Below are 19,991 nucleotides of genomic sequence, written 5' to 3' on the forward strand. Positions count from 1 at the left end.
CTGGAAATCTCTTCAGTTTCTGGGTAGTGCACACATTCTATCTTCTGGTTCAGCTCTCTCATTTCATCTTTTTACTATTTATAAAAAGACAATTTTTATACTTCCACCGAGAACTGATGATTTTGTCCAGAATACATGCTGTATCTGGTATTGGAATCATTATTTGATGAAGCCTGATATTCAAAGATATTTTAAATATTTTTTGAAATGCTCATATTGTTTCTTTCAAATTCATCTTGCAAATGCATGTTGAAGATTCTGTACGTAGAGTTTCTAGTAAAAATAGGAATTGTGTTAATAATCTGGAATTATATGGATGTGCCTCAAAAGACTATTTTTATTCATACTGTAAGGTATATATGCAGCAGTGTCTCATCACTGATATTAATGCAAATTGTTTATAAGAAAAGATATATGTAACTTGAAGCCTCAATAGTTAGAGCATGTTCACAGTTAAAAGGTCTGTATCTTACAGTAATGTGTGCCTCATAAAAGCTCATTTACTTAAGAAACATTTTTTAAGTTAATCAAAATTAACAGAAATTCATCTGTTGCCAATAAATTACACATAGCGGAGAATGAGTAATTGTTTCAATTGATTCAGTTTCCTGCTCTTTAAAGTGAGACTAGGATAACCAATCTGTTTTAGCAGCATATATAAAAAGAAGTAGGTCATATGTTTTAAAAGCATCCTATGTGCAGATTGCTGATATTTTTAGGTAAAATAGTGTCATTGTGTCTCTGGAGAGGATTCAGGTTTATTTCCGAATCACAAAAACAAAAAATCCAAATTCTATGATGTCATCTAACAGTTTGATAGATTTGCCTTGGGTTTTCTGATATTCATCTAATTTCTTAGAAATGCCTGAGCTCATGTTGAAGTTTCGATTAATATGAAAAAAAAATAATATTTTTTAAACAGTATTCTCTGTTCTCCTTACCTTTTTGCATATGAAATCATTTGATATAGTGTGAATGGGAAATACATACATTCATAGATCTATTTTTAATATACACATTGATCACTGGATGAAATCTTCCAGATATAAGTGAACCACAGCCATGAAGAAAATCAGTGTGGTGAATCTTGATAAACTTTTAGACAACTTCTCAGAGATAGAAAAGGTAAGTGAGGAAAGTAAAAAATAATTTTTAAAAAATGAAATCCCTATTTACAAATATTTTGTGATGTTTTAATAAGCTTATCATTTCAAAGTTTCTTCTAAGTGGTTTTGGCTTACTAATATGCCTTGTAATAACAATACTTTTGTTTGGAAAGTGTTTGTATTGACAGTATCTCCGAGTGATACTAGTGATTTAATAGAATCATAAAATCACAGAATACCCCAAGTTGGAAGGGACCCAGAAGGATCGTCGAGTCCCACTCCTGGCTCCACATAGGACCACCCAAAAATCAGAGCATGGGTTTGAGAGCATTGTACAAATGCTTCTTGAACTCTGGCAGGCTCGGTGACTTGACCACATACCTTGGAGCCTGTCCCAGTGCCTGACCACCCTCTGGGTGCAGAACCTTTCCCTAACACCCAGCCTGACCCTCCCCTGTCCCAGCTCCATGCCGTTCCCTCGGGTCCTGTCGCTGTCCCCAGAGAGCGGAGCTCAGCACCTGCCCCTCCGCTCCCCTCGTGAGGGAGCTGCAGGCTGCCATGAGACCTCCCCTCAGCCTGCTCTGCTCTAGGAGGAACAAACCAAGTGTTCATATCCAACTCGTCCTCAACCAGAATCCCCAAATCTGTTTCTGTGGGGCTGCTCTCCAACCTCTTTTTCTCCAGTCTGTACATACAGCCAGCGTTGCCCCATCCTAGGTGCAGAATTCAGCACTTGCTCGTGTTGAACTTCATGCAGCAGGTCATTGCTCAGCTCTTTGATTTGAGAGATCTCTCTGCGAAGTCTGTGGAATCTGAGAAGGCTTCTTTTTCTGTACTAGAATTTTAATGGTGCTGAGGCCAACTTTGGCTTCTCAGGAGAAGTGCAGAATACCTTTTTGTAACAAGAACATCTATTGGTGATACCAGTATTACAGAGCTTGGCTGGACTTTCCTTTCAGGAATCGTTCCTTTTTTTTCTAGAAAAATATCTTTACTATAACAGAAGCATCTGTTCTTGTATTCCATATGCATTGAGCTCTCTATTTGTCAGTTCTTAGGAGACTGATCCACTGAGAAAAATTGGTATTGTAATTCTTGTTAGACCCACATTGACCAGCTCTCCGGTAATGGATCCTGTTCAGTAAGTCCATAATAGGGATAATATAGATTGGACACCTGAAAGAAATATTTTTCTCATAGAAAAAATATATTATACCAATTCCCATTCACACACATTACTCACTTTGGTGCTCAGTGAAGGCATCAGCAGCCTCTTACACAAAACAGTAGACAGAAACTAACTGAGGAATAATGTAGAATATAGACTACAGAATTCAGAAGAAAGAACTAGCTTATAAGTAGTGAAGTAAGTAGTATTCTTCGTTCAGCAGAGTAAACTATCAACTGCATGGTCTTTCAAGTCTAAAATGTGAATGTCATGAAGTTCAACAATGCCAGGAGCAAGGTCCTGCACCTGGGTGACTGTGTGATTAATTGATTGTGAGCAGTCCTGTCAAGAAGGACTTGGGGATACTGGTGGATGAAAAACTGAACCAGCAATGTGCACTTGCAGCCCAGAAAGCCAGCTGTATCCTGGGCTGCATCAAAAGCAGCATGGCCAGGAGGGCAAGAGAGGTGATTGTCCCCCTCTGCTCTGCTCTGATGAGACCCCACCTGGAGTCCTGTGTTCAGCTCTGGGGTTCCCAGCACAAGAAGGACACGGACCTGTTGGAGCAATTCCAGAGGATGTCCACAAGGACGATCAGAAGGCTGCAGCACCTCTCCAATGAGAGGCTGAGGGCGTTGGGGTTGTTCAGCCTGGAGAAGGGAAGGCGCCGGGGAGCCCTTACAGTGGCCTTTCAGTATATAAAGGGAGCTTATCAGAAAAATGGAGAAAGACTTTTTACCTGAGCCTGTAGTGACAAGACAAGGGGCAACAGTTTTAAATTGAAAGAGGGTAAATTTAGGTTGGATATAGGGAAGAAATTTTTTACAATGAGAAGCATAAGACATTGGAACAAGTTGCCCAAAGAGGTTGTGTATGCTCCATCAATGGAAGTGGTCAAAGTCTTTGAGCAACCTACTTTAGTAAAAGATGTCCCTGCCCATTGCAGGAGAGTTGGACTGGTTGATCTTTAAAGGCCCATTTCAACCCAAGACATTACATTCTATGGTGAAATTTCCAGAAAGTCAAATAACACAGGCTTTTGACTGCAGTATTGTGTCAATGTTAATTTTTATATCAATTTAAAACTCAAAATTCAAAATTTATATCAAAAGATATTAATGTAACATTAGTCTTTTTCCAATTTTCTAGAAAATATCAGAAATTAGTGAAGCAAACAATCTACTGGTTCTTCAGCTGGAAAAATCTAACAGGTTGTTATCATTAAGCCAATCAAAGGAGGAATCAGTAAAAGAAGGTAAGGTTTTTGGTTGATTTTTGTTTGTTTGTCTTTTAAGAAGTCTGTTTTTGCTTGTGTTCAGGAAGTTCTGATAAGTATTTCCATTATTTTCAGACATATAAAATACAGAAATACAGTAGCAAGGATCTAAGATACTGCGTGAAAAATAGTGATGCTTAGTCTTGTGCCAAGTAATGGAATTCACCTCATTTTCTCAAAACAGATAAATTTAATTCACAGATATATTTTGAGAACTGCATTAAAGTAACTATTTTCCACTTGAGTTTAGTATCCACCCACTTCATTAGATTTTTAAGCACATGCAATACCTATGAAAGAAAAACTTTGTGATATTTTTTCTGTTGATTGCATTACTTGTTTTTCCGAGGAAACAGGGAAGGAGGAAAAGGGTCACCTAAGCTTGAGACACCTGATGACATTATTGATCCCAAGTGCTTACCTTTTTCTTTTCTTTACCTTCTGAGCTTCCTATGAACAGCTGCAGTTTACAATTGCCAGCATTTCTAAGCAAACTAACACCAGTAGTTCTACTTAAAGTGTTAGAACTGTGACTTGTGTTAATCAACAAGCAGCTCGAATATCTGTGTAGAACAATAGGGTCAACATTTGGGAAAAGTAAGATCAGCATTGGCATTACCATGTGTCTGGCTGAGCTATTCCGTTGTTTTCAATATGGCAAATGTCATGTTTCATCTGGTTGACAGAAGTGTTTTGCCAACTGAAAAATGAGCCAGATGTATTTTTGAATGCCTGTTCCACTGTCTTCTGAAATGTCAAAGTTTGCCTGTAATTAGAGATGGGATGTCAGACTGGTGGTCTTCTGAGATAACACGAAGAATTATTTTTCTTAGTTGTTTGTGTGATTTGGTTTGTTTAGGATAACCCAGTTCAGGGGCTGGAATACATTTTCTACCATGCTGACAGGGGTATTAAAGTTTTAGTATTCCTTTTTGAATATTGCTTACTTAAATTATTTCTGGGCTGTTTTAAGGACCTTTGACATTGGTGGAATATGAGTGTTTGTTTTGCCTATACATTTATTTGACTTCCCAAGGACTGGAGATCTGTCCAAAGTGATTAGACTTTGAATCTGTGTGAAATGTAATCTCTGAAGAGGTCAGAATTAAACAATGTGACAGCCCATTTTCAGTTTATAATGTCACTATCAAGTTTCTATCATAGTGGCATTTCCAACTCAGTTACAAGGTGTTAAAGAATACCATGTAATTCTTCAAGCTTGAGTTCAGTTAAGCCAATACTGCTGTTGTAAGTTTATTCTATAGGCTTCACTTGTGTTACTATCACCTTTATTGTGATCAGAGTTTTGGTCATATTTCTTTTACTTTGTATAGCAGGTATCATTATGGTGCTGAACAGTTAGCAATGATAATAAAAGTTTATATCAATATTAAAAAGATTCAAACTGTTCCATGGAAGCTAAGTAAAGAAATGGCTTTTTACTGTTTTACAGGTGGGAATTTTAAGCATCCACGTCACAATAAAACAGTTGTCAAATAAAGGAGTAATTAAAGTGAAAACTATTAAATTAAGATTTTTTTAAATACTTCTTTTCTAGAAGTATGTCTTTTCAGATGGGTATTTGACAAAAAGAGAAATAATATTTAGTATTCATCATTGATTTTATGCTGTGAAGGCTTTGTGGTTTCTTATTCTCCTGTAGTTCATAGAGTTGCTGAAAGGTGCATTTTTTTGTAGAGCTTTTGACAGATTAACTTGATAAAAGTTAGGAAACAGGGTAGAAGTAAACTTAGTTGAACACTGAAGTGAGGTTGCCAGTAGGTTCACTCAGACTTTTTCTGGGACGCAAGTAATTCAGCATATTCACAAATGAATTGGAAAAACTTCTGAGTGAGTAAGTGAAGTTTGCTGGTGATACTGATCTGTTCATTTACAATGAGGATCTCATGATACAGAATGACAAGGTGATAAAATGAGGAGGTGAAAATCAGTAGCAGTGCATATGGGAGGCTTCATATATAAACAGCAGTTGGCTCTAGTTGGCTGCTTCTCAGGAAAAAGGTCTTGGTGTACTTGTGGACAGTTCTCTGAAAATATCCGTAGTCATATAAGCAAAAATAGTGGTAGGCATGATTATGGAAGTAACATCTTGTCCCTTTAAAGTCCGTGATTTTCATACATGTTCACATCCCCACATGTTAAAATGGACATATCAGAACTAGAAAAAAATAACAGAGAAGGCAGAAAGGTTTTTTATTGTCAGGGAGGAGCAACGGACAGAGAGTTGAGAACTAATAATGTATCAAGACTCACAGAGGCAGGGTCCTCAACAGCAGGGACCCAGTCCCACCATACCCATGCAGGGCTGGCCCAGTGCTGGCTGCCAAGGTCAGACAAAATTCCACAGTACCGAAAAAAGTACACAGTGATTGCACAGGTCCAAGGTCAAGGCAAGAGGGCAAGTCAGGATCAGATCCAGAACCCATGACAGGGGCCAGATATGTTCTTTTCATCCCCAGTAGGTTCACGGTGATGAGGCAGGTCTGAAATCAAGGCAGAAGTCACTCCCTTGGTTGGAACCAGTGCAGAGATCAATGGGGTATGTGGCTAGGCACAGGTACAGCCGCAACACAGCTGTGACTTAGCTCAAGTTAGACAAAAGGCAAGAACCATAGCTTAAAAGCAGCTCCCAAGTGAAGGAGGGGTGGCTATTTCCAAGTTATCATCTAACCTTCTTGAAACAGCTTTTTTCAGGGGCATTGAGCTGGCCCTGAGCCCAACCAAACACCAAGGAGAGGATTGGGGAAGGATGTGCTTGGGGCCCTCAGAAACATGGCCATACTAGTGGAACATCTAAAGAAAAACTTAAGTTGACTGATATCTTTTCACCCTGAAGTGAAAAAAAAATACATCTGGTATGACTGATAGCTGTAAAATTATAGTGTAGAGAAAGAGACTAGGTAACAATCGTGATAAGAACTTGATGGAAATCAAACTGGTTGATTGATTTAAAGCAAACAAAATTACAAAAAATCCACAAGTTACAAAATTATGTTTTTGAATTCCCATAGAAGCTTGTGGATATCAGAAGTATATATTAGTCCAAAAAGATTACAAAAAAAAAAAAAACAACAACAACAGAAAAAAAACATGTAAGAAAACCTTATCATGTTTATTAGAATAGAATAGAACAGAACAGAATAGTTCACTTGCAAGGGACCTTCAAAGATCAAACTGCCTGACCACTTCAGGGCTAATTGAAGTTAAAACATATCGGTGAGGGCATTATTGAAATGTCTCTTGAACGCTGACAGGTGTGGGGCAACAACCACCTCTCTAGGAAGGCTGAGAGGAAGCACTTGGAAAGGAAGCACTAGGAGAGAAAGCACTCTAGGAAGCACTGAACAGTGCTTGACCACCTTCGGGGTAAAGAAGTTGTTCATCATGTCCAGTCTGAACCTCCCCGGTGCAGATTCATGCCATTCGCACTCATCCTATAATAAGAGAAGAGACCAACACCTCTCTCTCCACCTCCCCTGCTGAGAGCAACAAGGTCACCTCTGAGCCTCCTTTTCTCTAAACTAGACAACCCAAGTGTCCTCAGCCTCTCCTCGCAGGACATGCCTTCCAGCCCTGTTACCAGCTTTGTTGCCCTCCTCTGGATGCTTTCAAGGACCTTAACATCATTTGTATATTGTGGAGACCAGAACTGCACCCAATATTCAAGGTGAAGTTGCACCAGCACTAAATATAGCAGGAGAATCACCTCTTTTGACTGCCTGGTTATGCTGTGTTTAATGCACCCTCAAAAGCAGTTTAGCTGCCAGGATATGTTGCTGGCTTACGTTGAGCTTGCTGCTGAGCAGCACCTCCAGATCCTGTTCTGCTGATCTGCTCCCCAGCCACTGGTCTCCCAGGCTGTGCCTGTGTCTGGCATTGCTCCATCACAGGTGAAGCATCCAGCATTTTCGTTCACTGAATTTCATGACGTTGATGATTGCCCAGTGCTCTGAGGTGTCCAGATCCCTCTGCAAAGTCTCATCTCTCTGGAGAATCCAAATCACCTCCCAGATTAGTATTGTCAGTGAACCTGCTGAAGATGCTTTCCACTCCTGCATCCAGCATATTGATAAAAATGTTGAACAGAACTGGCCTAGAATTGAGCCACCATCAGTGAGCAGAAGCCAGCCAGATGTAGTCACATTCACTGCTACCCATTGAGCTCTGCCCTTCAGCCAGTTCATCACCCAGTTCATTGTTACTAAGGCAGAACTTTCTCCCTGTGAACCCTTTTTGACTATGTCTGATAATAGCTTAGTTCTTTAAATGCCTTTCAGTGGCATCCAAGATAATTTTCTCCATAACCTTTCCAGGCACTGAGGTTAGACTAACAGGTCTAACCTGTGTAATTTCCTAGGTCTTCTCTCATGAACTTTTTGTAGATGGGTATAACATTGGCTAGCTTCCAATCAGCTAGAACCTCCCCAAGACTCCCCAAGTATTTAACACAAAGACAGTACCTCTCACTCAGATCTTCCTTATTTATGTTTTTTGGAAGATGAGAGGATGCATTATGGCAGTGTCTGTCCAGCTTTTTTACTCTTTCCTGAAGTGTCTTCTACTGGGTACTAAGAAAGGGGATAGTGGAACTTTGATCTGACTCATTAGAGTCATTTGTTTTTCTATTAATCACAAAAGACAATGAAGAATAAGCATTCAGAAACAGACCAAGAAGCTTCATTAGTGATGAAAACAAAGAGGTGAGTTTTTATACAAAAGAGATTTTAAAGAGGGAAAGGAAAAAATTGATAGAAGAATTTATTCTTTCCATAAAACCTGTGGTATGAAAAATAGCAGAGAATGCACAAGAGACAATGCAGGAAGTCAGACCAGCTGGGAAAACTGCAGCAAGGACACTGTAAGCAGAATAGACTGAAAACAGATGGAATTCAGTAGAGAGATTTAGGCTTCTTAAATAGTGGTGCCTCACGTCACTGAGATATTTCACTGAGTGAAATGATTTGAGGCGATAGTTATGCTGATAAAACTGAGGAGAGCGACCTCGAGCTGTTTAGCAGCAGATGGAAGGGTGGAAAAAAAGGCAACAACAACACATCTCAAAAATACTTATGTTGTAGTAGTTGTACAAATTGGTAAGGATATTGATAGGAAACAGAATTGCTAGAAGCCGAGAATTCTTGTCTAAAAGTAAAAGATTACAAAGCTGCTAGTAGCAGTAAAGGAAAAATCAAAGGGGGGAACTTGGAACAAAGTGGAACATCCAAGAAGTGTTTCTGAAAGCTACTTGGTGATAAGATAAACGAGAGATGCCAAGGGCAAAAATATATTTAGAAATTAATGTAATTATTAAAGCCATTTTATTAGGTTAATAAGGTATTCCAGTAGAACTCTAGCACACCACAATACTTGAAGAGTTTATATAAGTAACATTTTTGAACTGCATTCATTAAAGGCGATCAGGCAACAGTTTCACAGCCGAACAAAAGTTACTATGTTAATGGAGATCAGCAGTGATTGTAATGTTAAAAATATTTCAAAAGGTCATTACAGCTTTTTTAGTAATTAAAAATTAGAATAATTATAAAATATTTCTAAGGCATTTTGCTTTTTCTTTTTAAAATCGATGGTAGTAATCTTTGTAACTTTATCAAATTCACCTGCAACATTCAACCTTCAGAAGACAGATTTATGATTAAATTAGTAGCATACTGTATATTCAGAATCAGAACACTGGAAGTGCTATGTCAAATAGTTTGATTCTTTGTAGAACTTTTTTTGAAAGTCAAAGCACTGTGGCATTAAAAACCACTTGTTATTATTGGTGGAGATATAAAGGAGTCCTGTGCAAAACTGGAGAAGATGTATGAGACCAAAAGCAGCATTGATACTTCCATTCTTACTCTGGCAAGAGTTATCCTAACAGACACTGGCTGTGAGAATGGCTTTAATATAATGATAGGGCCAGCTGTGGCTTGGAAAAAAAGATTTCTTCTAGCCTCATGTCCTAAACCACTTCCCAGAACCCAGCTTAGCCACATTTCCCAAGAGTATCTGTAGAAGAGTTGGTCCAAAAGCTGAAATTGCTGGGTCTGGACAGCTGCATCAATTTTTTAATGAACAATGTCAACATGCATTCTTAATGTATGTACATTCTCAAATTGAATAACATTCTTACGTTCATCTTACTACAAATTTAACACAGGAGCAAATGAACTTATAGGACAGATAAACAACTCAGCCTTAGACTATAAGGCTTAACAGTAGACCACAAAGCAATTCACAGAACAGCTAAGGAAAAACATGAGAGACCACATGCTGGTGAATGTTTCACATATGATTCCGAATAAACATGCTGCTTTCAGCAAAGGAGCAGAGAGCAAGAGCAGCGTGGAAGGGAAGGCTGTTGTTCTGCCTACCCTCAAGGAGTTGTGGCTGCTAGTGCTGGTGGGGTGCAGGAAGTGGAATTTTATTCTTGTTGAAGAACTCTTTGTTAGTATGAGAAACAGAAATGAGAATCACATTTCATGCCCCAAGAAATCTCCAACAAGTATCAGTGAGAACGTGAGGGCTCCATGAAATCCTTGATTGCCAGAAGTCTCTTTGGAAATCCGTAAGGTACAAGAAGAGTGGGATATGCAAAGGAAGAAATAAAATGTATAAAACTCAAGGGGGAGATGAGTGTGAAACACTAACCAAATATAAGGTAAAAAAAGACGAGCAAGTTGGTAAGTGTATACATTTTCTGAAAGATAATAAATAGGCTTTGCTTTGTCTTAATATGCTTTTTGCTAAACCAAAGTGAGATTCAGGACCACAGTTTTTGTTTAGTGTAAATCCTTGCAGATACACTTAAGACATTTTTTTTTCTCCTCCTAAGTGTTTTCTGTGCTGACTAAATGGAGTCCTGTGGTGCAGACTACAGTTCTGAACAAAAATATACCATAGTTTTTTTAAAAAAAGCAATTGTATTGTTTCCACAGAAAACTTAAGGTGGTTCTATTTTGACTGAAATAGTGTTTTGGGTTTGTTTTTGTTTAGTTTGGCCAATAATTACTTCGCTTTTTTCAAATATTTCTTGCAGAACTTGCTCTGTAGCTGTAGATATTGCTTCCAAGTAACAAGGATGGGAAAGACATGACATTTTCTTAGCATCTTTGGGATTAAATATTTGTTGACTATGGTTTTAAAGATGTTAAAGGGAAAAAAAAAAAAAAAGAAAAAAAGGTCATTGATGCACTTGCCCTATAAGAAAAAAAGCAAATATTTTCAGTTCTAAGTTCAGATGGAAGACACTGCAATAAATTATAAATTAAACACGGAAAAAGATCTGTTAGGCTGTTCAGTCTTTCTGAATGTAGGGAGTGTTCTGTACAGAGAAGGAGCCACACAAAATCCATAACAGATGCTAATACCAGTGATCTACAAAGCTGCAACCATTTAGTAAAATTTTGTTTTTTCTTCCTTAATGCAGCCAAGCCAAACCAGGTGCCCACTAATTCTGTCCAGTCACAACTATAATTACAGAAGGAATTTGTCAATATTTATCTTTTAAAGATAATAAAGATAAGGAAATATTCTCGGGACTAGACAAAAGAGTGGCTTTCACCTGAACAGCTGTGATTCATTGTAAGACTAGCTGCTGTACCCTTGTTTACTCAAATGAATAGATGTTTACAGTTTGTGTAAGAATTACAAGCATTTGAGTTTATCTTCTGCATTTTCAAAGGGGAGAAAATTTGTAATGGAATGTGTCGGTAGAAATGGGCATGCTGACCTAAAGCTTCAGATTTTGAATGGGATTTTTCTGCAAATGCTGTTGATACGGTGTGTTACCTAGCATAGGAACTGAGAGCAGGCAATGTTTCTGTGCTGCTCCTGCTCCCTCTACTGCTGTGTTGGAGGAATTGAACAGGAGAATGTCGGCGGCTAACACTCAGCTGAGTGAGTAGCAACCGATGGAACGGTAGGTTAAAAGGTCAAAAGGTTTGAGTGGAAAACTGAATCTTGGAGGTGGAATCATAATTCATCATCCTTACTCCATTATTTGTGACATATTCTTTACTTATAGGATCTACAATTGTCAACAGACCTTTGGCCTTGTGAGACAAGGAACTGTTATTCAGCATAACATTATCAGCTGCGGGAATTAAAAGCAACTTCAGAAATGCAGTGGTACTCTGAAAATAGAAAGCAAAGTTTCGAGACTAAGCTACCTTAGTTTTTGTGTTCCCAGTCTTCTCAGTCTTTGAAAGTTTTGTCATTTTACTGATAAGGTTACAAGGAACAGAAGAGATAAAAATAGTATTTAATGAAAATATAATGTTATAGTAGTCCATACAGTCCTTCCTTTTCCTACAGCATCCTGTGTCATTCATGATAAGATTTTGATTTTCTATAGCTAAAAAGATGATGGTAGTTTTATCCCCAGATCACTATATCACTCCGTATTCTCTCCACCTCCTCTTTCTGGGAAGAAACTGTATGCCTACACATGTATTCTAGACAAATTATGATTAAGAGCATTCATAATTCAGATATGATAGAATTAAGAAAGGTTGATGTGAGTGGTTGGACTCACATTGTCCTTAAAGCCTGATTTCTTTTGTCCTGCCTTCATCCTGTTCTGAGTTTCCTGTTTATCCACGTCACTTCATTGCATGTTTCGTTGTATGTTTTTCATCTTACCACTGCTGTCCTTTTTCTCTAGGCAGCTGCCACTCCTCTTCGCCATTAGTTGCTTCTTGACTCACAGTTCTGTCATCTATCTTCCAAGGCACGCCTAGCTCTGCTGTGTCCTGCTCCTCCCATCTACATCTCAGTTTCTTTCACAGTGTCTTTCCCAGTCTCTGCCTTTTTCATTACAGCAAAGCATCTTTAATCACCAACAGAAGGAAACAGCATGGTTACAGAACAGAGAGGCTGACATCAGCTTTTATTACAGAGCAGCAGTTATCTCTTAGGAGATATAGTAGGAGAAGTCTTGTTCAGTTTTGGGAGTGTCAATTTGAGTCTTGAAAATTTAGTAGCGAGTTGTAAATGGTCTCTAGGGAGCACATACAAAGAGATTTTCTGAAGTCAACAGCTTGACTGAATTTGAAATGGCCACATCTTCAGAGTGGAGGTCAGCTAAATGTTTGATAGAGGCTAGGTCTCCTCCACTGACAGTTTAAATGTTCCTGTTCTGAAGAATATATATTTTAGCAATTCATGTAATAGGAGGACAAACACATGAAAACTAATGACAAAGGACATTTTAGGAAAGCACAGTTTCTCAGAGCCCGCAATGGATTTTTTCATGTTCAATTTTACTGCTGTTAAGTATGCAACTCAATTTTTGTAAGCTTGTTGTTAGTTTTCATACCTTTATATACTTTTTATCAAATTGTAATACTCATTGTATGTAAAACTTACATAATTAACAGCCTTAAAATTAGTGTTTAGCCGGCTTCTGTAAGCTAAATGGTGTTTTCCTTGCTGTATTAAGATAGGAAAATGTTTAATAAATGTCATTAACTGTTAAGCAATTAAACATTAGACACCCTGGAACTGTGTCTTCAGCACTGATATTGTCAGCAACCTTTAAGAACTAAAACATTGCAGCAGACAAAACTAATTTAATGTAGAAAAGTAATTTATTTTGCTTTTAAACTTCCTTTATTGAAATATTTATTTGCAGATAATGTTGTGTACCAGAGTTCTCCAGTGTTCTCTTCCTCCCTTTATAGGTTGTGGAATTTAATGGTGATTACCAGAGTGCTTGATACACTATTTGGAAACTCACAAATCTATCCAACAATAACTGGCTTATTATCATTTTTCAAAGCCCTGTCCTATACACTGTGTTCACTGTATTTTTTTCCCCAAATGAACAGTAATTCCTATACATGCCCAATGTTTGCTGTTTAAATAGCTGCCTACAAAACGCTCAACAGGCTTTCCTTTAGCATGCCATTGTTTTGCCTGAAGTTCACCTTCAAATGGAGATACATGGGATGACAAGGTTGCTAAATAAGCAAAATCTCAAATATGAAGTAATTCACATTTAAATTATTATTTTAAACGCCCAATCTTAGAACAACACTGTGTATAGCTTCTTTACTTTTTCTGAATTCTTGTGGTCTGTTAACAGAAGGCTACAAATCTCTAAGCTGATTTATACAGTGCAAGTAAGCTTTAAAATAATATATTCTGTAAGTTACTTGTGCAAAAATGTCCTTCTTCAAAGTCGTGTGATGAATTAAACTAGGTTAACTCACAAAGAGAAAGACAACACTGATTCTTTAAAAAGAGTTTAAATCACCTTTACAGTGGGTAAAGCAGTATATTTTTCCTACTATTCCAAAAAATGTGGATTGAATATTCTTGGAAGACCAAACAGAAGGATTTATGCTCTAAAGTCTGTTACTCAAAAATGTATGTTTTTCTCTTGCATTTTTATTGTGTTTTTAAAATGTTGCCTAAACCTGGTGTTCATTATTCTTCTTCAATTGCTATAATGAATTCCAAAATTAAAGTGGTGAGGAAGTTATTTAAAACTACTGGATTTCTCATTTCTTCTAGAATGCACTGCCCTACAGAATGTGATCAAGGGTCTAACACAAACTCTTGAAAATCACTGCAACGTGAAAGGTAAAAGCAAAAATGTTCTTATATATTCTGTGCAGTAAATTAAAATAAGTAGACATTTACAGTTTTTCTTTATATTAACGTGTGGTTTTTTTTCAGAGAGAGAAATTCACTGGCTTTGTTTCATTTCAGGGATGAAACAAAGTGTATCTAAAATCAATCCTGTGCAGATTTTGGTGGTCTATGTGCTTAATACATGTCTACTGCTATTATTCTACTTAGAATCCACCCATAAAAGTTCTGTCTCAGTGAGATCTTTAATTAGTAGTTGGATTTAATTTTTTTTTCAGCGCAGCACAGAAAATTTTAGAAAATTTCAGAAAGTATTATTTGATCACTAAACTGTAGTTCCTTTAAGCATTTATGCCTCTTTTTTTTTTTTTTTACCAATGTTCTTTGTAAAACCAGTCTTAATCCTCAGGTTAATGTCATTAAAATTTGGCTGTTATCCATAAATACTCAACAATTACTCACTGTTGTTTTAAAGTTAAATAGACAAATATTTGTTATATTTTTATACACACCATATATCAAAGTATCTTTATATCACAGTTTAATTCTAGAGCTTATACTCTATTTTATAGCTGCTGTGTGTTCAATGAAATTTAGCATAAGTATTAATAAACCTCTAAGATTAGAAGTATATGGCTGTTTTTAATACTCAAAATGAATTTTACTAATCAAGAAAGCAGCAACTGCTTTTTCTGAATTCTGTTTTTGAGATACCGCTTTCCAGTTTGCATAATTATTGTCGCTGTAGACAGTCTTTATAAGAGCTTACAGACATTAACTGAGTTGTGGTTTTGAGAAACAAGTCCTTTAAAAGTTGCATCTCCCAGTTTGAAAGTGCTGTGGACATTATTATAATCTTTTGTTTTCTGAGACAGTTAACTTTGCATCTAGGTTTTCTGGACTGCATCGGTAATCAGAAGAGTAAAAACAGTTCAACTTAGTAATACCAAGCAAATATTATGATTATACTACGAATTTTCTTTTTCAAAATAGGGAGGATGAGATTATATAGCTCTGTAAATTAAGATTAACACCTCTAGAAAATGTAAAGTTTTGTAAAGTTCAGGCAAGTAAAAAAGTGTAATTTACTTATTCTCCTTTCATGCTAATAACTGCCAAAATGTACCTTTTAGTGTATTATTCTCTTTTATTTATTATTTAGATGAAAACGGTAGACTGAAGGAAAACATTCACATTTTGGAAGAGAAATTAAAGGCTTGTGAACAGGTTCGTCACAAACGATCATTCTTTAGTCAGAGGAATAGCAATATTTCTGTCTCTATTGAAGTATTTCATATATCTTTATGCTCTTGGGTTTGCTATTGATCACATTAGTGTTGCACTTTTCCTTAAATTTATCATGTGTAAAAAGAGAAAATTTGTTCTAATGACAGTATCAATATAAGAATGTGTTACAGGGCCTAAAAGGTCAAAACTACAAAGTGCTGAGAAATAAGATGCACTTTTTGTGTGTGTGTGTGTATTTAGTTTTAAATTTCACTTCGTATTCTAAAGTATAATATTCCACATGAAAGTGCACATAATTTGATTATATTCAAGATAGCTGCTCTACTGCCAGGGAATCAAGAACTGTCTGAATTTTGTCTGTGGTTTCTTTGGGAGTAAATGCTGTAAAAAGAATAGGTCTCTATATCTCATAATAAATTCAAGTTACCATCTCTGTACTTTTTATCTATCCCACTCTGGTTTGGAAAGGAGGTAACATGAGCAGGGCTAACCACGTGTTGTGTTAGATGTCTGTGCTATGATTGCATATCTCTTACCTGTATAGGATTAAGGATCTTATTGCCAGTTTCCTTTGCCTGTGTTTATAGTAGTCATAAGTGTATATTAAACTTTTATACCAATAGAGCTGTTACCTTGACAGTTTGAGAATAAGTAATGCTTTCGAAAAGACGTATGCAAATTATGATTATACACGTCTTTTATGTATAAATGCACAGCTAGTGATGTTCTGAAGGCACTTACTTGACCACCCTGTATATGCTATTACCACCAAATAGTAACTGCCTTTGTAAGTGACTTAAAGAATTGCTCTGGTCAGTGTCTACCTACCACTGAAGGCTCTTGACAAGAGCTTTGGAGTAAGCACCTCTGCAAATACAACCAATTCCTTTCCAGTTCCAGAGTATTTCTCATTGGATCAAACTTAAAATAGGCATGCTCAAACTGTTTACTTGAAAATCAGCACCACCACCGTCACTACCACTAATACCACTGATGTTTCCACTGCTGCCAGTGTAAAGTTGTGGAATCCTTGGTATAAGCAGTATTAACAACCTTGCATACCTTAAATCCCATTTCTGTTATATAGTCCTACTATATATATAACTATAAAAATCCAGTAAGGTAAAAATGTAGTCACTTAACTAACTGCAGCACCACCTCATATCCTAGACTGGGGAAAGGGATACCACTTCTACATTTGCCTTTTCTCCTCATAAGTGAAATTCCTAATTTTATTTTAACTGGTAGCTGTAATAAAATGAAATTTGCTACATCTTTCATCTGTAGACTTCCACCAGGTTGTTTAAGAAGTAACTGGAATTTTAGAATTGAACAGATGCAACATAAAACCAGTACTGAATTATAGAGTACTGTACATTTTGACGTGAATGTTGTGCTTTGCAGAAGACTTTCTAAGTAAGCACAGAAACCTGAAGATTTTTATGAAGCTTTTTACATTCACAGGAATATAAAGATCAGATTGAGAAACTTATGATAGAAATTCAAAACAAAGAAGAAGCCCACAAATTAGAAATAACACGCTTGAACTGCAACATAAGAAAAAAATGTAAGTTCTCTCAAGACTGAATGATACATAGTTGGGTAAGCCACGTTGTAACCTGTAAGAGCTATAAAGAGCTATACTCCTTCTAGCACAAATACAAGAATTCAACTTCTTCATGGAAAACACTGGAAAACAGTTTCTACTTAGAGTACAGATGTCATACTGACAAAACAAAGACACTTGAAAGCTCGAAGAGGATAGTGTTGAACTGAATTTGATCTTAGATCAAGAGAACAGAATCATAGAATCATAGAATCATTCAGGCTGGAAAAGACTTCTAAGATCACCTAGTCCAACCTTTATTCCAGTACTGACAAGTCCACCACTAAACCATGCTACTAAGTTCTACCTCTACACATTTCTTGAAGACCTCCAGGGATGATTACTCAACCGTTTCCCTGGGCAGCCTGTTCCAATGCTGCAAAACGCTTTCAGAAATTTCTCCTAATACCCAACCTAAACCTCCCCTAGTGCAACTGGAGACAATTTCCCCTCATCTTATCACTTTGTGCCTGGGAGAAAAGCCTGATCTCCACCTTGTTACAACTTCCTTTAAAGAAATCAGAGTACAAGGTCTCCCCTTAGAGAATGGCAGTGGGGTAATATTACGGCAAGGTAAGATGAACAGAAATTCCAAAACAGGTAGAACAGACACTGGGAACTTTGACCTAAACATCTGAAGGAGTGAAATTTTGGGTTAAGTGCTATGTGGAAAATTGCTGAAGTGTGAGCTAGACTGCTGTGAGGGTGTTCCAGCTATGCTCAATAAGCATGACAACATACATTTTTTTCGCAGATAAGTCTGCAAAAAGAAACATCTGACTGCAGTATTGATATTCTTTTCATTACTGACATAGCCTTGAAAAGTAGGATTTTTTGGTTATCCACTTAGCTTAAAAAAGGTAACCAAAGTCTTTGTAGAATGTGATGCTTCTTTAAGGAGACTTCATCTCACTGTCATGGGACAGGGTGGTTTCCACATAGCTTTGATGTGTGTTTTGTTTGACTGAAATTGTTTTCCTGTGAAATACTGACCTGCTGTTCAAGAAAGTTCTAATATTTGGGAAATGCTGTTACTATTTTTTTCATCTGATCATATTCTATAGTTTAGTCATCATATTTGGTGTTACTGTGTTATTAGCTGAAGCACAAGAGGTGGAGTTTAGAGAACAAATAGAGAAGAAAGAACTGGAAATACTAGAGCTAACTAGGCAGCTGAAAACTCAAGATGAAGAGAAGCAAAATGAAATAATTAAACTGCAGATAGAGGTATGTGTTATTCTGAGTTAAAGATCAATTACGTATTGGGTAAACTTAGAAGACTGTGGAGTGAAAAATCTCATAGTTAGTACATAAACTAATGTGACGGAACCTATGAAACTTAAAAAGTGATCATCTTTACAAAGATCAGTGGCACATGCTCTCTTCTGTAATGGTATCTGGGTAGTTTCTGCTCTGAAATCTAGAGTCCAACCTGATACATATGGAGAATGAAGTTTGCAGTGTTCTTGGTTTAAATTACTTGAAAATTTTGCTATTTTTTGAGCTATAAAAATTAATACTTTATGTTTATTCTTAATCTTTTGTATTTCTAAATGCTTGGAACGTGGTTTATTATTATTATTATTATTATTTATTTTAATTTTATTTTTTTAAATAAAAGTCCAAGAGTTTTAAAACTTCTAATACTGCAGAGGTTTGAGTAATTGAATTCAACGTGTATTTCATGGCTCAAGTTTTAAGACACTGTCCTCACTACAGAAAAATTATGAAAATACTTTAAACCTTTCACATACTGAAAAAAAAGCAAGGTATGAAAGTGTTTGGGCTGAGTTATCCTTGGAACATGAGGCAAGGGGGATGATTTCAGAATTTTTTAGCATCCGTTCATTTTCTCCTCCTGCATACATGAAACAATTTTTTTAACAGTGTTCTTTTCATCTAGCATTTCAGAAATATTTATATTGTGTAATGTATTAGGATTAGAATATTTGCACTATCTGCTTTTTGCAGTATTTTGAAGAATTGTTTTTTTAAGAAACATACTCTATAAATGCATTATTTTCTAAGTAAGCTTCATTGTCCTAGGATTAAATAGTAGATAAATTTGCTAGTGTTACTTTCAGGTACACAATCCATTAAATATATATATATATCCTTGTATTAACATACTTTTTTTTCCCCCCTTGCTGGGCTGTTAATGTTCTCTCTTTCCTGATTCTTTCAGTTCAATGCTAAATTGGCAAGAGTCCAGAACAAAACAACAAAGTCATTTTCAGATGCTTCTGTCTTGCCACAAAGTATCTATCGAAGGGTATGTGATTTAATAGCCTCTAATCTGCAAACTCTCAACTATTGCTACAGCCTGTTTCAAACAGCAGTTCTTTTTCAAACAGAAACTGTGTTCTGTTTGTTCCACAATAAAACTTCGGGGAAAAAAGTTCCGTGTCTTACAGGGCTCATCTTCACTGTCTCCAACACACCTCTCCCACCTCTAGACAACTAATTTCATGTCTTTTGTGCTGATGTTGGTATACGATAGGGTTTACCTTAATACCTTTGACAAGAACAACAACAAAAGCCTACATGTGAAGTGGTTTTAGTACAGATTTTTTAACTTTGGAACTTAAGGTAGTAATGACATCAATAACTGATACAAATTATATATGCATTATTGTTTTTATAGGCTGGAAATTTTGTGATATCACAGAAACAGGATTTTGGGGAAGTCATCTTTGTAATGTTGTGATAAAAAATACTGAGAAAGATATTCTAGTATTTTGTATTAGCAATAGCATATTGCAGATAATCCTACCTGATGTTTATGAACACAGACTTTTCTTGCATTTTTGCAGAAGTTGCAGCATCTCCAGGAGGAGAAAAACAAGGAAATTGAAGTTCTCCGAAACACCATAAGAGACTTAGAGCAACGTCTTAATAAAGTCCAGGACTTGCACTTCAAACGGAGGCGGTTTTGAGTAAATAGTATGAGGCATTTCAGTAGTACAA

General features: G+C 36.7%; 1 protein-coding gene across 1 annotated transcript in view; it reads left to right on the forward strand.

The window, feature by feature from the left end:
- Positions 1-19,974, forward strand: part of CCDC152 (coiled-coil domain containing 152) — a 37,147-nt gene extending 17,173 nt beyond the window's left edge. Inside the window, exons 4-10 of the mRNA XM_035566167.2 lie at positions 3,424-3,529; positions 14,093-14,161; positions 15,333-15,397; positions 16,883-16,985; positions 18,124-18,251; positions 19,210-19,296; positions 19,838-19,974. Coding sequence (XP_035422060.2) covers positions 3,424-3,529; positions 14,093-14,161; positions 15,333-15,397; positions 16,883-16,985; positions 18,124-18,251; positions 19,210-19,296; positions 19,838-19,960 — 681 coding nt within the window. The 3' untranslated portion in view covers positions 19,961-19,974. The remainder of the gene's footprint in view (positions 1-3,423; positions 3,530-14,092; positions 14,162-15,332; positions 15,398-16,882; positions 16,986-18,123; positions 18,252-19,209; positions 19,297-19,837) is intronic.
- Positions 19,975-19,991: the final 17 nt, after the last annotated feature.

The sequence above is a fragment of the Cygnus atratus genome, chromosome Z (assembly GCF_013377495.2).
Source record: "Cygnus atratus isolate AKBS03 ecotype Queensland, Australia chromosome Z, CAtr_DNAZoo_HiC_assembly, whole genome shotgun sequence".
Taxonomy (NCBI): domain Eukaryota; kingdom Metazoa; phylum Chordata; class Aves; order Anseriformes; family Anatidae; genus Cygnus; species Cygnus atratus.